The sequence below is a fragment of the Styela clava genome, chromosome 12 (assembly GCF_964204865.1).
Source record: "Styela clava chromosome 12, kaStyClav1.hap1.2, whole genome shotgun sequence".
Classification (NCBI taxonomy): Eukaryota; Metazoa; Chordata; class Ascidiacea; order Stolidobranchia; family Styelidae; genus Styela; species Styela clava.
Genome location: NC_135261.1, coordinates 7,079,117 through 7,094,340, shown reverse-complemented (window position 1 = coordinate 7,094,340; position 15,224 = coordinate 7,079,117). Strand labels below are relative to the sequence as shown.

The 15,224-nt window shown below is 35.1% G+C and overlaps 1 protein-coding gene across 2 annotated transcripts; it reads right to left on the bottom strand.

Annotated features, from left to right (window-relative positions):
* Positions 1 to 692: 692 nt before the first annotated feature.
* On the bottom strand, positions 693 to 14,287 carry LOC120329469 (collagenase 3-like). 2 transcript variants are annotated; one of them, XM_039396112.2, is made up of 14 exons: positions 14,084 to 14,287; positions 10,751 to 10,851; positions 10,089 to 10,213; positions 9,552 to 9,683; positions 7,815 to 7,905; positions 6,072 to 6,196; positions 5,909 to 5,992; positions 5,156 to 5,314; positions 4,491 to 4,628; positions 4,088 to 4,267; positions 3,393 to 3,527; positions 3,151 to 3,270; positions 2,248 to 2,388; positions 693 to 1,848 (listed from the first exon to the last, which is right to left on the bottom strand). In XM_039396112.2, exons 1-14 carry the CDS (start codon positions 14,213 to 14,215, stop codon positions 1,721 to 1,723), a joined length of 1,791 nt encoding a protein of 596 aa, XP_039252046.2. In that variant the 5' UTR covers positions 14,216 to 14,287; the 3' UTR covers positions 693 to 1,720. The 2 variants fall into 2 exon arrangements, with proteins under 2 accessions (XP_039252046.2, XP_077975004.1); XM_078118878.1 differs by lacking the exon at positions 14,084 to 14,287 and adding an exon at positions 11,732 to 11,761.
* Positions 14,288 to 15,224: the final 937 nt, after the last annotated feature.

Genomic DNA, 15,224 nt, shown 5'->3' with positions numbered 1-15,224 from the left:
TAGTCGCTGAATAAAAACTACATTTCCCCCTCTCTGCATTAGTCCCGCCAACTTAAGTGAACATGCAGAATTAACGGCTCAAAATATACAAAAGAAAAAAAGTGTCCCAACTTTCCCCTACCTCTTTTTCGCGATTTTGAATGCTATTCGTTAGTTTTTGGTTGTGTTTCGGACATTTTAGTATGAATCAAATAAGTCAATCATCATTTTGCCTTGTTAGGATTTGTAGTTTAATTGCATTAATCAAAAATCAGTACATCGAACATGGCTGACTGATGCAGATTTGTGCATAGTCAGAAACCAAACATTCAAGAAATTTTAAAAGCTGAACTCCAATTTCACAAGTCACATTAACTTTTGGGTACTCCTGAAGTATGCGCACCAAGATGTCGCACAACATGAACCCTAGCCTGGTACACAACCTGAGTTCAGGTTGGCGCTATCTTGGTGCGCATATTTCAGGATGTCCCACTTTTGTACTGCTTACATGCGGATATTCATGACAGCAATTGTTTTGCTAACAACTAACCTCAGGATAATTGTTTATAAATTTTGTATATTTGTACCGATTTTCCAACTTGTAGGCAGGTAAAAATATACCTAAATATCTTGAAACGTTGATAAGATAAAAATTGTGGGAGATTTTTAACATCTTTATTATATCTAACAGACGATATAACTCAAACTTCGACTTGCAATGTTTTATACAACTTCTATTCAAAAATATGTGCAAATAAAGTCATACCAATATGTACAAAAAAACAAATAAATTCTCAGGTAGGCCGGGTAACTTCTACAAAGCAAAATGTATTTCGAGATGCCCCGCAGCTTTTATGATACTGATGCATCACTTTCTTCCTTCATTAAGTCTCCATCAAGTATTTAAAATTCGGGTGGTATCAAGTACCATTCAGCCATGCTTTAGCGATCAGCTAAAATATTTGAGCGCAATGGTCTAAATATTATTTTCCACTGGACCGTACAGAGGTACATTTGTTTGATGATCAAGATGAAGTGCAAAACGAGTATGGTGACACAGAATCAGCTCGATATAAGACAGTAAAAAAAGATATTTACAAAACTGATAACAATGTATCACATGCGTAGCCCTGAAAGTCTGGAAAAACGTTTAATACCTCTTATAGCCAAAAGCGTAGTCAATAATTAGATTGAGGTGTCGAAAGATATACACGACTATGATCTGATATGACTTATAGGCAGGGATGTCATCGATATGAACCCAAAAAAAGGACATCAGGAAAACATAATAATAAAATAACAAAGAACTAAATGTAAAGTGCGACCCGTGTCTAATCACACTTTGCTCCAGAAAGGACCAGCAGTTCTTTATTCTTAGAAACTATATGTTCCATCTCTCTTCTAAGTTCACTTCACTTACGTCATGAATGCGCGTAGCAATAAACGAAGTTCTAATAATATTTCGAGCAAATCAATCGTTCGAATTGACCAATCTAAGTGCCTGGTAAAAGAACCTCTACCTCTAAAATGAAACAAAAATAAGTACACATGTCAAAATAAGGACAAAAATATTTTTTTTTAAGACAAAGACCTTCAAAATAAGGACAAATCTTAGAAATAAGGACGTTATGGCAGCCCTGCTTATAGGTAATATTGTTACGATCAATATTTCTCGAACGAAAGTCATTCGCTCGGCAAATTTGTCGTTTTCTTTAACTTAAATTATGATGATGGTTTTTGCTCATGCAATTTTTGTTCCGTTGTTGCCGGGTAACGTCTCAAAACGCGCCAGAATTTGTCTTTCCGCAACATTATCGTTTTTATATATTCCTTTTCCACGGTTTTTTCCTCGGCCTGATTTACCGTTTCCTGAAAATAAACGTAGCAAATGATGTAGATGCGATCTACCAATATTTGCACAACATTACAGACTACCAGTTCTCGAATACATCGGGCAGTCGAATCAATGCTGGGGCAGCACTAGTAATTTCCTTACACCTATTGGTGGTGCACTCTTACAACAACTTATTTTAACGCTAATAGCACCCGCTAAAGTTGGACCCCCCCCCCCTCAACTAAAATTAAAAAATAGGTAATATACTGGGCAGTACCCATGCAACCCCATACCTATCCATGATGCGCCCCTATGCGAGATTTTGTTCACCTCCGAGCATATTAATTTCTACATAGTCTTGATTGTGGCATATTATAATTGAGACTCAGTATCACGCTGTGTATTTTACATTAGTAAACGTGAATTGAACTTACTAGTAGAAAGTTTATCGACAGTTCCTTTCGCATCACACCCAAACCATTTTTCATTCAGATTTTGTGGATATCCTTCATCGACTTTTCTGTCATAATTGTTGAATCGCCAATACTTATTGCCCTTGAAGAAATACGTCTTTCCTAGCAAATAAGACAAAAAGATACGGTATAACCTGAATGCCTAAGTTGAGACACATGTGAATCATGTCCATCAATATAAATCTTTTTTAATATTTCGATATAGGTCGACTTTTTAATCGAATTTTGTACTGTCGGTCTTTTGTAAAATATCCGATTTTCAATTTTGAAAGCCAATGTGAAAAACCTAAAAAATTCTCGAATAACTTTCAACTTTTAATTAATGCGATGAATTTTTGCGTGCAAGTTAAAAAGTCATATTTACGTGTTGAAAATGTGATAAACATCATCTTTTATTACTCAATTCTGGATTGGAGTATTGTGGTATCAGTAAAGTGCGGTAACCACATCTCCGAATACGACATATAGAGACTACTCCATTCAATTGGTTGAATGCACGTGATGCGTTCCGAACAAAACTTCGGAAAAAAAAGTCGCGACACACTTAATACAAATCAATTTTCAATCCTTATCCATTATGCGTTTCGAAAATAAATAAAATTAAAACAAGGTTTTATGGTTCAATTGTTACAAGTCTTTATCGTTTTTAGCTTTTAAATTCAGTCAGTGCCGAAAATTAATATTCGCAGAATCATGAAAATGGAAAAATTATTTTGTTGTATCATATGTATTGTATATAAATACAAGTTCTAATAACGATCTAATAACGATAACGATCTGTGTCCAATATTCAGTGTTGTTAACAACATTGGTATATTCAAACCAATTATTCCATTCAAATATAAAATTAGAATATAATTTAACTGTTTCTTGTCCATGTTATTGCAGCATCAATCCCTTCTGGCACTCCTCTCCACGTTCCTGATATATGACGTGGTCTTGGTACTCTTGTCGAAAATTCGTTGAAGACGTAAAAATTCTTTTCTAGATGTATAACAGTAAATAAATTTTGATACTTTTTTGATAACATCCAAAATAATAAAAAAGATGGCATTGTGCTGAAATTAAAATTGAATTTATCAATACTCTAAGAATCGACAACTTACTTTTGAAAATGTAAAACATTCCATCATATCCCCATGAAAGAACAGCAGTGGGATGTGAAGGGAGTCCCAAGGCTTGTGTCTTTTTGGGAAAACCGGCTCTGAGCGTTTTTCCTTTGTAACAGTAGATTTTATCACCTGTAAAATGAAACTGCATATTTATTTATGAATATATAATTTCTATATTTTAGAAGAGAAAGTGACACAAGCGTTTGCACACAAAAGGGATAAAGACACAAATATTTGACCTGATTGAGGGGAACTAAATGATTTTGGTTTTTGTAATCCATATACGAAACCAATTGGTACTCTCCATAAGTATGTGAACCAAGATGGCGGACACCGGGACGTAGTATGTGTACCAGGTTAGGCCATAATTTCAGTAACAAATACTATAGGAATCACTCGACAGTCCCCGATCTCGTAATAGAACTAAAAAAAGGAAAATTGGAATAAAATTATGGCCTAACTCTAACCTGGTACACATACTACGTTCTAGTGTCCGCCATCTTGGTTCAGATACTTCGGGAGTACCAACCAATTACTTCACATTCGAATTATTCCCACATAGTTAATCCCACAGTCTAGTTTTGACTAAAATTCAAAATCTTCAAAATTAACATTTTTAGAGTAAAATTTTTTATGCAATTTTTCTATCGTATGCCCATTTGTTTTGAATCTCATTTCACTCCACTAACCTTTGAAAAAATACGTGAATCCAGTGATTTTGGAATGAGCTGCTGCATTTAAATTTCCAGGTAATCTTTCCCAGTTTTTTCCAATTTTCTTCGGAAATCCAGGAACAACACCGTAGTCGTTCAATTCGTAATAATAACTTCCTTTGAAGGCGTAGGTTTTAGTCCTTTTTGCGTCTTTGTCTGTTGAGAAAACATTTGCATTTTGGAATTGTCATACAATTATTACCCATCGAAGAAATGCATGCTTAAATATCATGCTCGATCAATGGGCCACAGTTGGATAAATACAAACAAAAAATCAATGTTTAAAGCCGATAAGGCGGCTTAAGCGACTTTTTCACAACGATCCACCAAAACGACCCCCAAGGTATACTGTATATATGTACAATAAAATCATACTTACATTCTAACATGGCATCCACATTAGTTGAGCATAAATCAGGAACATTCACTCGAGGTTTCTTAGTTGGCTTAACTTTCTTTGGCGGTAAAGTTGGAGGAGGCTTTTTACCTCGTTCGACCTTTTCATCAACGTTTTTACCTTGGCATAAATATGAAATTATTAACATCATCAACAGAACAGAAAATTTCACAATGGCGGAGTATTTGAAACGTTGCGAGTATTCATAATTTCATCGCGTGTTTGGGATCTCCGAGTTGGTTGACCTGGAGAGATATGCTACGCATTCTGGAATAGATCGATAACGTTAGTTAAATCATATAGTGGATCTCTAGTATCCCCGTAAATGTAAAACATACCACCGAAAGCTGAAAAAATGAGACATATTAAGGTGCCTGTATCGGTGTTGTATCGTATTATACGTATCATAATATGCACTTTAATTTTTTTCGTTACTCAACAAATCGATCGTGCGCCTGATAAATTAGATCCTTTATTTATTGCCTTTACTCCAGACCTGCACCAGTACCGGATGCGCCATATGTATAGATAAAACCGCAACGAAGCAATTTATTGATGGTGCGCCTTATGGTCCCTGGAATATGGGATCCTTAATTTAGCCGGGAGAAGAATGATTAAACATTGACACAGTTTTGCTTATTACTTACCGTATAGTTGTTGAATAGCCGCTATGTCATCTGGATGAAGTTCAAAATCCTCAACATATCCTTGATAAAATGGTGCCATCAAAGAATTAGGAACTGTAGAATGTGCAAGTCCAAGACTGTGGCCGAATTCGTGCGCAGCGACAATGTACAGATTGGTGCCTGAAATACATTTACAAGATTCAAATATGGAGATGAACAACAAATTTATTTCCAATGTTCAAAGACGACTAAGTGCGACAAGTTTCTAAAATACGATTAAACTTAGTGAGGTGAATAATAGTGTACGATAAGCAACATACGGCCGCGAAAATCTGGCTATCCTAATTCTCTACGCAGAATTGTAAAGTCCGAATCTAGCGTGAGCAAGTCTACATATAGACAAATGAAATTAATTTGAATATTTCATGATTTTAAATCAGTTTGTATATTTTCCAATGCCTTCATATTCAATTTGTTTTAATAATTAATATAAGACAAAGTGTATCGCTCAAATAGTTTGAAATATAATGAGTCGTCTGCAATAACTACACGACGGAACGCCATTTTTATGAATTTTTTTTTGTTCGTACATAGTGTAATTTCATGATGGTGAAACAATAAAATACTGATTATGCAAATTAGTCGCTCTTCAGCACGCACGTGATTGTGAAGAGATAATATTTTTTTAAGGAACTAATTTGTACAAACTAGAAAAATAAATATTATAAATAATATATCAAGGGAATTAGCAAAAATGATAATAAATTAAATAACCTTCTCCTTTGTGGCTGAAATCCTCGTCGTCGTCAAAATGAGCTTGTCCACTTGTCGGAAAAAACGCGTGAGCCAATGTTCCTCCTGAAAATAAATGCCCAAACAAATTACGAAACTATATAAATTATTTCAATACACGCTAAATATTTTAGGGATTATTTACCTTTGCCGTCAAATGCGTAGTGATCTCCATGGTTCCTCGTACCAAAGGAAATTGTTATGTCCGCATCATCACTGGATGTTTTTTGAAATCTGAGGGAAGATTTTGCAGCCCAAAGATCCAGTGCTCTTTGGAAAGAAATATAATTTGGTTTCGGGCGGAAAGTATAGATAAGAGAGATAAATTAGTTTTGACCTAATGCACACAAAGATATAATGTTTAGATTTTTGTTCGTTCAAATTTTAATTCATTAATTGAAAATATTAGTTAGCATTATCGGGGTTTCATTTATTCGTACAAAAAAATAAACTATTTGTGTTTTGGGATGTTTAAATTGTGTCCATACGTCGTTATTCGCGGATTCTTATTTATCAAATTATAAAGATTATCGATCACAACGCCGTTGAATTATTAAGAAAAGCACATTAATTTTACGTATTTTTCACAGTGTTCGTGTTTTTCACAACTTGGGTACACATGACCCTAATTTGTGGTTGGAATCGAACACTTTACCATTTCCGCGATCTATGACAAACTTACTCGCTTGCAAAAGTCCCGGTCTGGCGCATACCTGACTGGACCATATGTAGCGCGTTCCAGGCATTTTACCTTCGATCCGACCAATTATGTTGTCATAATCGAACGTCGTAAAGTTACCCACCGTGACATCTCAAACGTGACAATTATCTTAAGTTTGTTATTCCGCCACGACCGCACGCAATTTGGAAGCATGACTGTAAATGTATAGCGTGGGAGCGAGTTTCTCAAAATAAATTCAGTGTAAAAATTCCTATGGACCTATTATACTTATATGTGTTTCCCCGAAAATAAGACCTAGCCTAAAAATAAGACCTAGCATGAATTTAAAAAATGATTTTAATATAAGCCCTCCCCTCAAAATAAGACCTAGTCGATAGCGCAAAATTTTTTTGTGTGACCTCGACGATATCAAAAAAGCTACTCGTTTAAAGGATTAATAATCTGTGATTAGCAGTTATTCTCTAAATAAAAACGTGTTATTTATATCATACGTGTTATCGGTTTTCATATTTTGTATATTTGAAAATTGCGTAATTCTCTACTTTGTAATTTTGTTTTTGACAAAGGAAAAAAAGACAATCCCCAAAACAAGCCCTAGTGTTATTTTTCGGGAAAAAAATTGAAATAGGACACTGTCCTATTTTCGGGGAAACACGATATATACCTTGTATTAACCATTCTGCGATTCCGTGTTCTTCGTAAAGATTAATATTATTAGCAATATCATGAGGTACGATGGTTAAAAGAGGACTTATACTTCTATTTTCCGAAATTTCCTCCCGAGTCCTACGAAACCCGATACTCCACCCACAATGTTGTGGTTTTGCGAATATTGCCCCATCATGTGCAATTAAGTCAGACAAGCCCGCCATTTCTCGACTCTCCCAGTAGCGATGAGGTTTGCTACGGCATTGGAAATTGATTTGGAATTCTGATTTAGATATTTTGAATACCCAGATGACAGATTTCAGTTTATGTTGCTCAAGCTACCGCCACTGTAAGTCATTAGGCTTCAGAGCCCATTTAGTTGCTCTTTCTTTTAATATTACAGTGCGTGTAGGCAAAGTAATTTTGAAGCAGGACCAACTATCTTTAATGCCGTATGGAAGGCAAGATTCCTCTGTGTCTGCATATCAAACAACCCTTTGTTTCAATTAACGCATTTTGTTTCATTGGGTCAACGCGAAGAGAGTGATAATGACTTACCTTCGCATAGCCGATTCCACTTGAGTTTCTGTCATGTCTGGTGTATGATTAATTATTTTGTAAGTCAGCTTCTTCTTTTCCCATTTCGCACCTGGAATTTATAAGTAACAATAAAGTTAAACAAATGAGTGGACATAATGATGGGCTTGATATGACACACAGTCGAAGATTGTATTATTCATATGGACCATGTCCTGCTTAGGATGAGAAAATATTGAAAAATCGGTGTCATTTTGGTATGCGATCTCACTAATTTGATCTTCTAAAGATATTCTCATAGAATTCAGTCCCTAACTCAAATCACACAACCACTGAAATCGCATACCAGAGTAGCAGCGAAAAATGGGTACTCCTGTAGTGTGTGTACCAGGTTAGGGTTAGGCCATACTTTCATTCGGATTTTCCCTATTTTAATTCTATCACGAGTTCGGTGACTGCCTGTGCTAGCCAAGTGAATTTACCCCGCTGTCAATAGGTCTCTTTACACAACTTGATGTAAAGTAGGAGAACAAAATTAGTTACCTCCATATATAATATACACATACTTCTGGAGAAAAATGTATATGTAATAAAAGTGGATGAGATGTCCTAATTATGATAGCATTACAGGTTTGAGATGAAGTGGTTTGGCCACGTTCGATGTAGCGGTTATCGTGTGGTCATCGTCACATTCAGGGTGTAATAAGTTAACTTATTCTAAAACGTTTATTGAAAACTAGTGAGAGACTTCAATCTACATATTCCCAGGTATCTGAAGTGTGATTCTTAACATCAGAGGGGGCGTTAACATTCACGAAGCTTTTGATCCAAGAAGAATCTGTGGACACGATTTGCTGGAAGAAATAAAGGAAACAATATACGGTTGATCGAGCGTAAGATTTACGGTATTTTGAGTTGGCTTATATTTCAAAAATATATCAATCATTGACAGTCCCGTACATTCAAGTGTGTGATTGCTTAGACATGGCCTCGGCAAGAACACCAATAAAGAAATTGGTTTGTACAAAATAGGATGTCAAATCGGTTTGAAGCACCTTCGTGCGATATCTCTTTCAAATAGATTGTGGTTTGGGCGGGATAACAATGTTCACTATTCTACTATCAAAATTCCCAATCATGCGTCTTTCGGCAAAATATAGCACCTGTGTATTCATTTTGTGAATTGTGAAAAAAATTTGCACCACGGATGGAAAGTAGATGGTACTAACAGAATTGGTCCAAAATTCATTGCTAAAGAATAAGAAACCAAAAATTTTCAGCACAACAACGCATGCATGAAAATTCTTTTATTAGAATATCCGGCGGAGGATGCGGTTCAAATGATATAAATACAAGCAATATAAATACAACCCAGGAAACCAAATTATTTGCAAATCGAAGCAAAATTTTAAATCAGTTTAATGTCATATTGTAATGGAAATTGTTGAAAAAAAAAGATATTATGATTTGAATAGATAAACTGCAACTCAAAACTAGGATTGAAAAATCAACATGTCAACATATGCCTCAACCTCAAATCCCATAATTCCTAATTATCTTTTATGATTTCGTATGAGGTTGAAAAAGTATGTTACAATCAAAGTTAAAACAAGATTATTTATTTTCAACACGTTTCGCTCTTTAATAACGACCCGTTTGACTTGAATGTTTATTTGTGATAATCGTCCGAATTGAGTCAGTTCTGGTTAAAAGGAAAACACAAATAGAGAAAACCTAATTTTTCAAAATGTATCTTGCCATGTAAATCGTATCGTTTTGTTCGACTCTTCCCTTTGTTTTCACGTCCTTTGCCTTTTCTATTTTTTCTACCTTTGCCTTTACCTCTGCCTTTACCTTTCTTTCCCTCGTATCGTCCACGAGTATTGTAACCTATATTGATGAAATAATAAATGGAAATTTTAATCGTTCAAGTGCATTTGGTGGGTTCATGTATATATATGCCAAGTCGTCCAAAAATATAGATATTAGCTTCCTTGAATTCTATTTGGAGCATTTTTCTATGCAAATGTTCGACCCATACTCGAGATGGACTGGTAACCGGTCGAGATGCCGTGGTTTGTCATATGATTAAGACGTCTTATAATATGAAATTTCCTCTTTTCTATCTCCTTAATTAGTCAAATCAGATAAGATAAATCAATTAACGATTTGTTTTAGAGAAATTTACTATAGTTTCTTCAAGTTATCTGTTTAATCTCCCAAATTCTATGCATTGAATCATGATAGGCAATAATGCAATTTTGGGATTAAAATGTTACATCACCTATATTTTACCTTTTGATCTCATAGAAAAGGCTCCCACAGTGTCGTCAACTCCACATCTTGGCATTGTCATATATCGTAACGTCTCACCATCTAATTCACCTGTGACACGAATCCCTGCCATTTGTTGAAATCGCCTGACCAAGAAAAGACCAGTTATTGACTTTCATATTAGATATATATAAGTTTAGTTTAGTTTAGTGCTGAATGTATAAGCACCGGAGGTTATGGATCTCTAGTCAAAACCCCATGTGCACAACCTGGTACTCTCGTAGAATGTGTACCAGGTTAGGGTTGAACCACAATTATATGCCGATTTTCCCTATTTTAGTTGTATTACGAGTTCGGGGACTGTCTGTGTTAGCCAAGTGAATATACCCCCTACCCATAGGCTTCCGTCCCTTTACACAACTTGATGTAAAATAGGCGAACAAAACTAGTTACCTCCGTATTGGAACACACTTCTGGAGCGCGGCACCATCTCATTGAAGGTGCATTGAATGGAACAATAGCCCATGTCGAAGTCTTCCAAAGGCAAATAGTATAAATCCTCGCGAATCGACGTTTGCGTATATATATATCCTTAATTAATCAGAGTAAATTTGTGGAAAACCTCATAAAAAAAAACAGTTTTTTTCCTCATTTTTATGTTTTTTCCTCTGTATTTTACTCACATGAGTGGATCCCCTATTGTGCTCTCATCCAATGTTTCAAGCGACCCAAGCGTCTTCGAAGTCGTTGTTTTTGACACATATCCATATCTCCACAGATATTTCTGCAAAGAAACGAAATAATTTTAATATGTAGGTCAATCAATTTTATGATGATTTATAGAATTCTATTTTGGTTCGATTCAAATACGAATTCAAAAGAAAATGCGCTTGGAATAATATCAATATTATCAATTATAAAGCAGAGGCATGGATAAAACCTATACTGAAAATAACTGACTGCATTTTGAGCAGAACTTCAAAGATCCTTTCGCTACCGAACACGGAAATTCAAGCCTAATTAGCTGTAAAATCCTTAATAAATTAAAGTAATGTACAAAATATAATGTACAAAAAATTCAATGCTTTCAGAAATTTTATAACAAAGTATCCACAGAAATTGGCACATTTATTACCATTTTTCATTTATCTTCTTTTAAATAACAAGTCTCTTCATAAAGCATTTCAATTTATTGGTAATACATGTCTTGTGTAGCTGCTCTAAATCAAAAACATTATATCTATATTATAGTCCGACCAAACCACTGCATTTAGCTTTATTTATTATTTAGTTTCTATCTGTCTCGCTTATTTCACAGCTCATTACACAAAACGGTTAAACATTTTTAAAACTTCTGATTGTTATTTTTTGTAACTCCCGTTATTAGTAATAATATATCGGTTGCGGCGTAGGCCAATCATAGCAAATAACAAAATTCTTATTTGGACGCTGATTCAAGATGTAACAAAAGAGTCGTTTGAAAAATATGTTTGACTTGACGAACCCAAAAAAAATGACGATTGTCGTTGATAATTGTCTCACGTTCTCGTAATCTAGTTACTCTAGTAACAGTTGTAGTTTGTTTTATGTATACGTTGTTATTGTAGTTGTTGTTTTATTAACCCGCGATAAAATATAAAACGAATTTTTTTTTAAAAATTTACCTCCCCAAGATTGAAAATCTTCAAGAGAGCTTTCGGGGCTTTTATTTTCCAAGTTTTGAAAGAAAATTCTGGGAGGTGAACACCTATTTCATTTTGGATTTGTCGAATTTGTGACTGCGTAGGCCCAGATAAAGAATCCAAAAAGCTTTCGCTCAGGTCTTCCACAATATCGGTCACGTGATCGAATAAATCTCCCCCATTGTGATTAGACAATCGCTCTCTTACGCCATCTTTTATTCTTCTGAACCAAGGATTCAGTATTGATTTCTAGAATACAAACCAACAATGAGTTGGGTCCCCAAATACTTTTAACTTATTCTCTGACTTTTTACGAACTTATTAAAGTAAAAAAGTTTGTTGAAGCTTGTTTTAAGTAAAAAAACAAATTTTTAAGAATATTTTATATTTTAATATATCTCTGATTAAATGTACATATTTTGAAGAACTTCGAATGTGAACATTTGTGTATAACGGTATTGCAAACGCGAAATACAGCCGAAAAAATGTAAAAATAAGAAAATTTTGGTGATTATATTTGTTGTGTTTTTCAAATTGTAACCAAATTCTTTTCTTGTAAGGTATTGGCCAGGTGCTCCAGAAGTATGTGCACCAAGATGGCGCACAGCCTGAACCCTAACCTGGCGTTCAGGTTGTGAGCCATCTTGGTCACATACTTCTGGAGGTCCATTGGCCATGTACAACTAGTCATTTGAAAACCTTATAAAAAAGTGTGAAAAAAAATCACAAATTTAGACCAAAACCACCATTTATGTTACTGGTTGACTAATAAATGCGTTGTAATTGTATTATTTCTATATGGAGACTAGAGTTTGATATCTTATGTTGGATGAGTGATGGTCGTTTAGTAGGATCGAAAGTATACAGTGACATATAACTATTTAATCATCTTTATAGGAAATACCACACATCTTTATCACGGTAACCCAATATTTATTTTGACAAATATTTGGAAAGCAAATAAGCCTTTTAAAATTGCCATACCGTGCGTAAATAACGAGCGATTTTTGATACTTCAGGTCACCTAACAAAGAAACTGGACGTAATAAAAGACCTGTCCCGCGATACCACAATCAGTCACTTAGATCACACAAAAATATTCGAGAAATTGGTAGTTTTATTAGGTACTCCTGAAGTATGCGTACCGAGATGGCGGAAACCGGAACGTAATATGTGTACCAGATTAGGGTTAGGCCATAATTTTATTCCAATGTGTCTTATTTAGTTCTATTACGAGTTGGGGGACTAGCCAAGTTACTCCCGTGTTTGTACCTAAAATCAGGGCCTAACCCTAACCTGGTATACACACTACGTTCTGATGTCCGCCATCTTGGTACGCATACTTCAGGTGCTCCAAACATTACATAACCCAGATAATAATTTTCCCCCACTTATTACTCAATAAAAATAGAACTGCCGAAAAGTGTCAAGTGATGTATAAAGACTATTCAGCAGCCGACACAATGTTAAAAAATTCTTTACTTAATAATGGGTGTTTTAAGAGCCTTGCTAGATGTCAAAATGGGTAAACACCCTATAAAATATAAATCGAATATAATTACACAAATGCAAACTCATTTGTTGGGATTGTAAAAAGCACAGACACGTTGAACTTTGTATTACTGATTACAATATTGACCAAGCTAGTCGAGACCGAAGTGTCACGAGAAATACCATTCTCTATACAGCGGTGTTCTCCAACCTGTGGGTCACGACCCCCCAAAGCTGGGTCACATGAACATATTCTTAGTCCCCTTGTTGTTTCATCAAGAATGATTGTCATGCTTACGTCACAGAATTATTTGTCACCCTTTTTATACAGCGGAAAATCAATAGCATTCAGATAATTATCTGAGAACATAGAATGTTTACGGTTTTTGCTACAAGCATAACGTCTTTCTTATTCGGAACGACGGCGTTAAATATCTCAAGAGAGAGTAAGAAATTCCTATATAAGCTGCATTGCCATACGAAAACACAACCGAATATCTGCAATTCCTTTGAAATCATCATTTATTATAACATCGACAGTTACACTTAATGATATTTGTGGCAACTAACTCGGAAATTTATTGTACCTCAAATTATAAAAAATACAACGGTTGATTCGAGTATAGCGCGTCCATACCCACTGCCCCCCATCCTCTCTACTTGTGTTTTAGTGTCTACGTTTGCACCAACTGCAAGATACCGTAGCCAGAAAAAAACGGCTATTTCTGAGTGGTCGAAACATCTTACATATTTATATCTTTCATAAATTTCATTTCATAACGTTACTTCTGACCAAAGACCAAATCAGTCAATAAGATATAATATTCACAATAAAAAACCTACCGCTGCATCTTCCAATCTGATCCTTTTTGGTGCTTGTCGAGTTTTTCTAACAGAGTCCGGTGGTTTGGGCATGCAGTATATCCGATCAAAGCTAAATAGCAACAGAATCCAACTCGCTGTGCGAATCCACATTATTTCCCAGAAAATTCAATTATACTGCGCAATGGGTAAACTAGAAATAGGAAACGAAATGCAGCTCTAGAAAATTCTGTTAACATTTATTAAATAATAGTGATAATAATAAAATTAATCTCACAATTTTGTTTGCATTATATCAAAAAAATAAAATAAGCGAAATATGGGGAAGCTATTGAACTATCGGAAGAAGCTAAAACTCTTCGGTTCGACATTCTCGACGTCATTTTTATTCTCTGGATGAGATAGACAAATTGGGCTTTAAAAATATATTGCCTGGTGTGGAGTTGACCTGAAATTTCTCCATCTTACAACGCTAAAACTCTTCAGTTCGACATTTTTTATTCTCTGGATAGGATAGATAAATTCGGCTTCAAAAATGTATTGCCTGGTGGGGAGTCGAACCTGAAATCTCGCCTCTTGTAACGCCAATACACTGACATTTATCAATGCTTCTCCCATCGATGTGATCTCATCTTTGGCTATTCACAACACCCCTTCTCACGACTTTCTCCACTATTTATTTTCTCATTCTCGGAAAGCTAACCCAACATTGTTTGGATAACTAAGTAAATTTGTTTTACGCTTATTCACGCGAGACGCAAAACCGACAGGAAATACAGCCTCGGTATAAAATGACAAAATGTGGATAAAAAGCCAAAACGAGTATACAAAGAATTTTTTCTATTCCTAGCGCGAACGAATATTTATTGCAAAACAAGTGCCTGATTTAGTCTGTCCATTCTACACAATTTTTACAGCTACTGCACACTGCAGCTGCTATAGTTGATAAACAACATCGCGTCCCAGAATAGATACATATTATCTGAGTAGCAGCCCAACATCGTTATTACTTTTTCCTATTGTCTTAGAACTTTAGCAAATTTTTATATTGCTTCTTGATCTTAAAAAAGCAAACATTTGTAAGTGTGCGCAAATATAGTATTATGTCCTCGGGATTTTTACTCTTTTTAGGTTGCATTTGTGACTTCTGAGGCAAGATAAT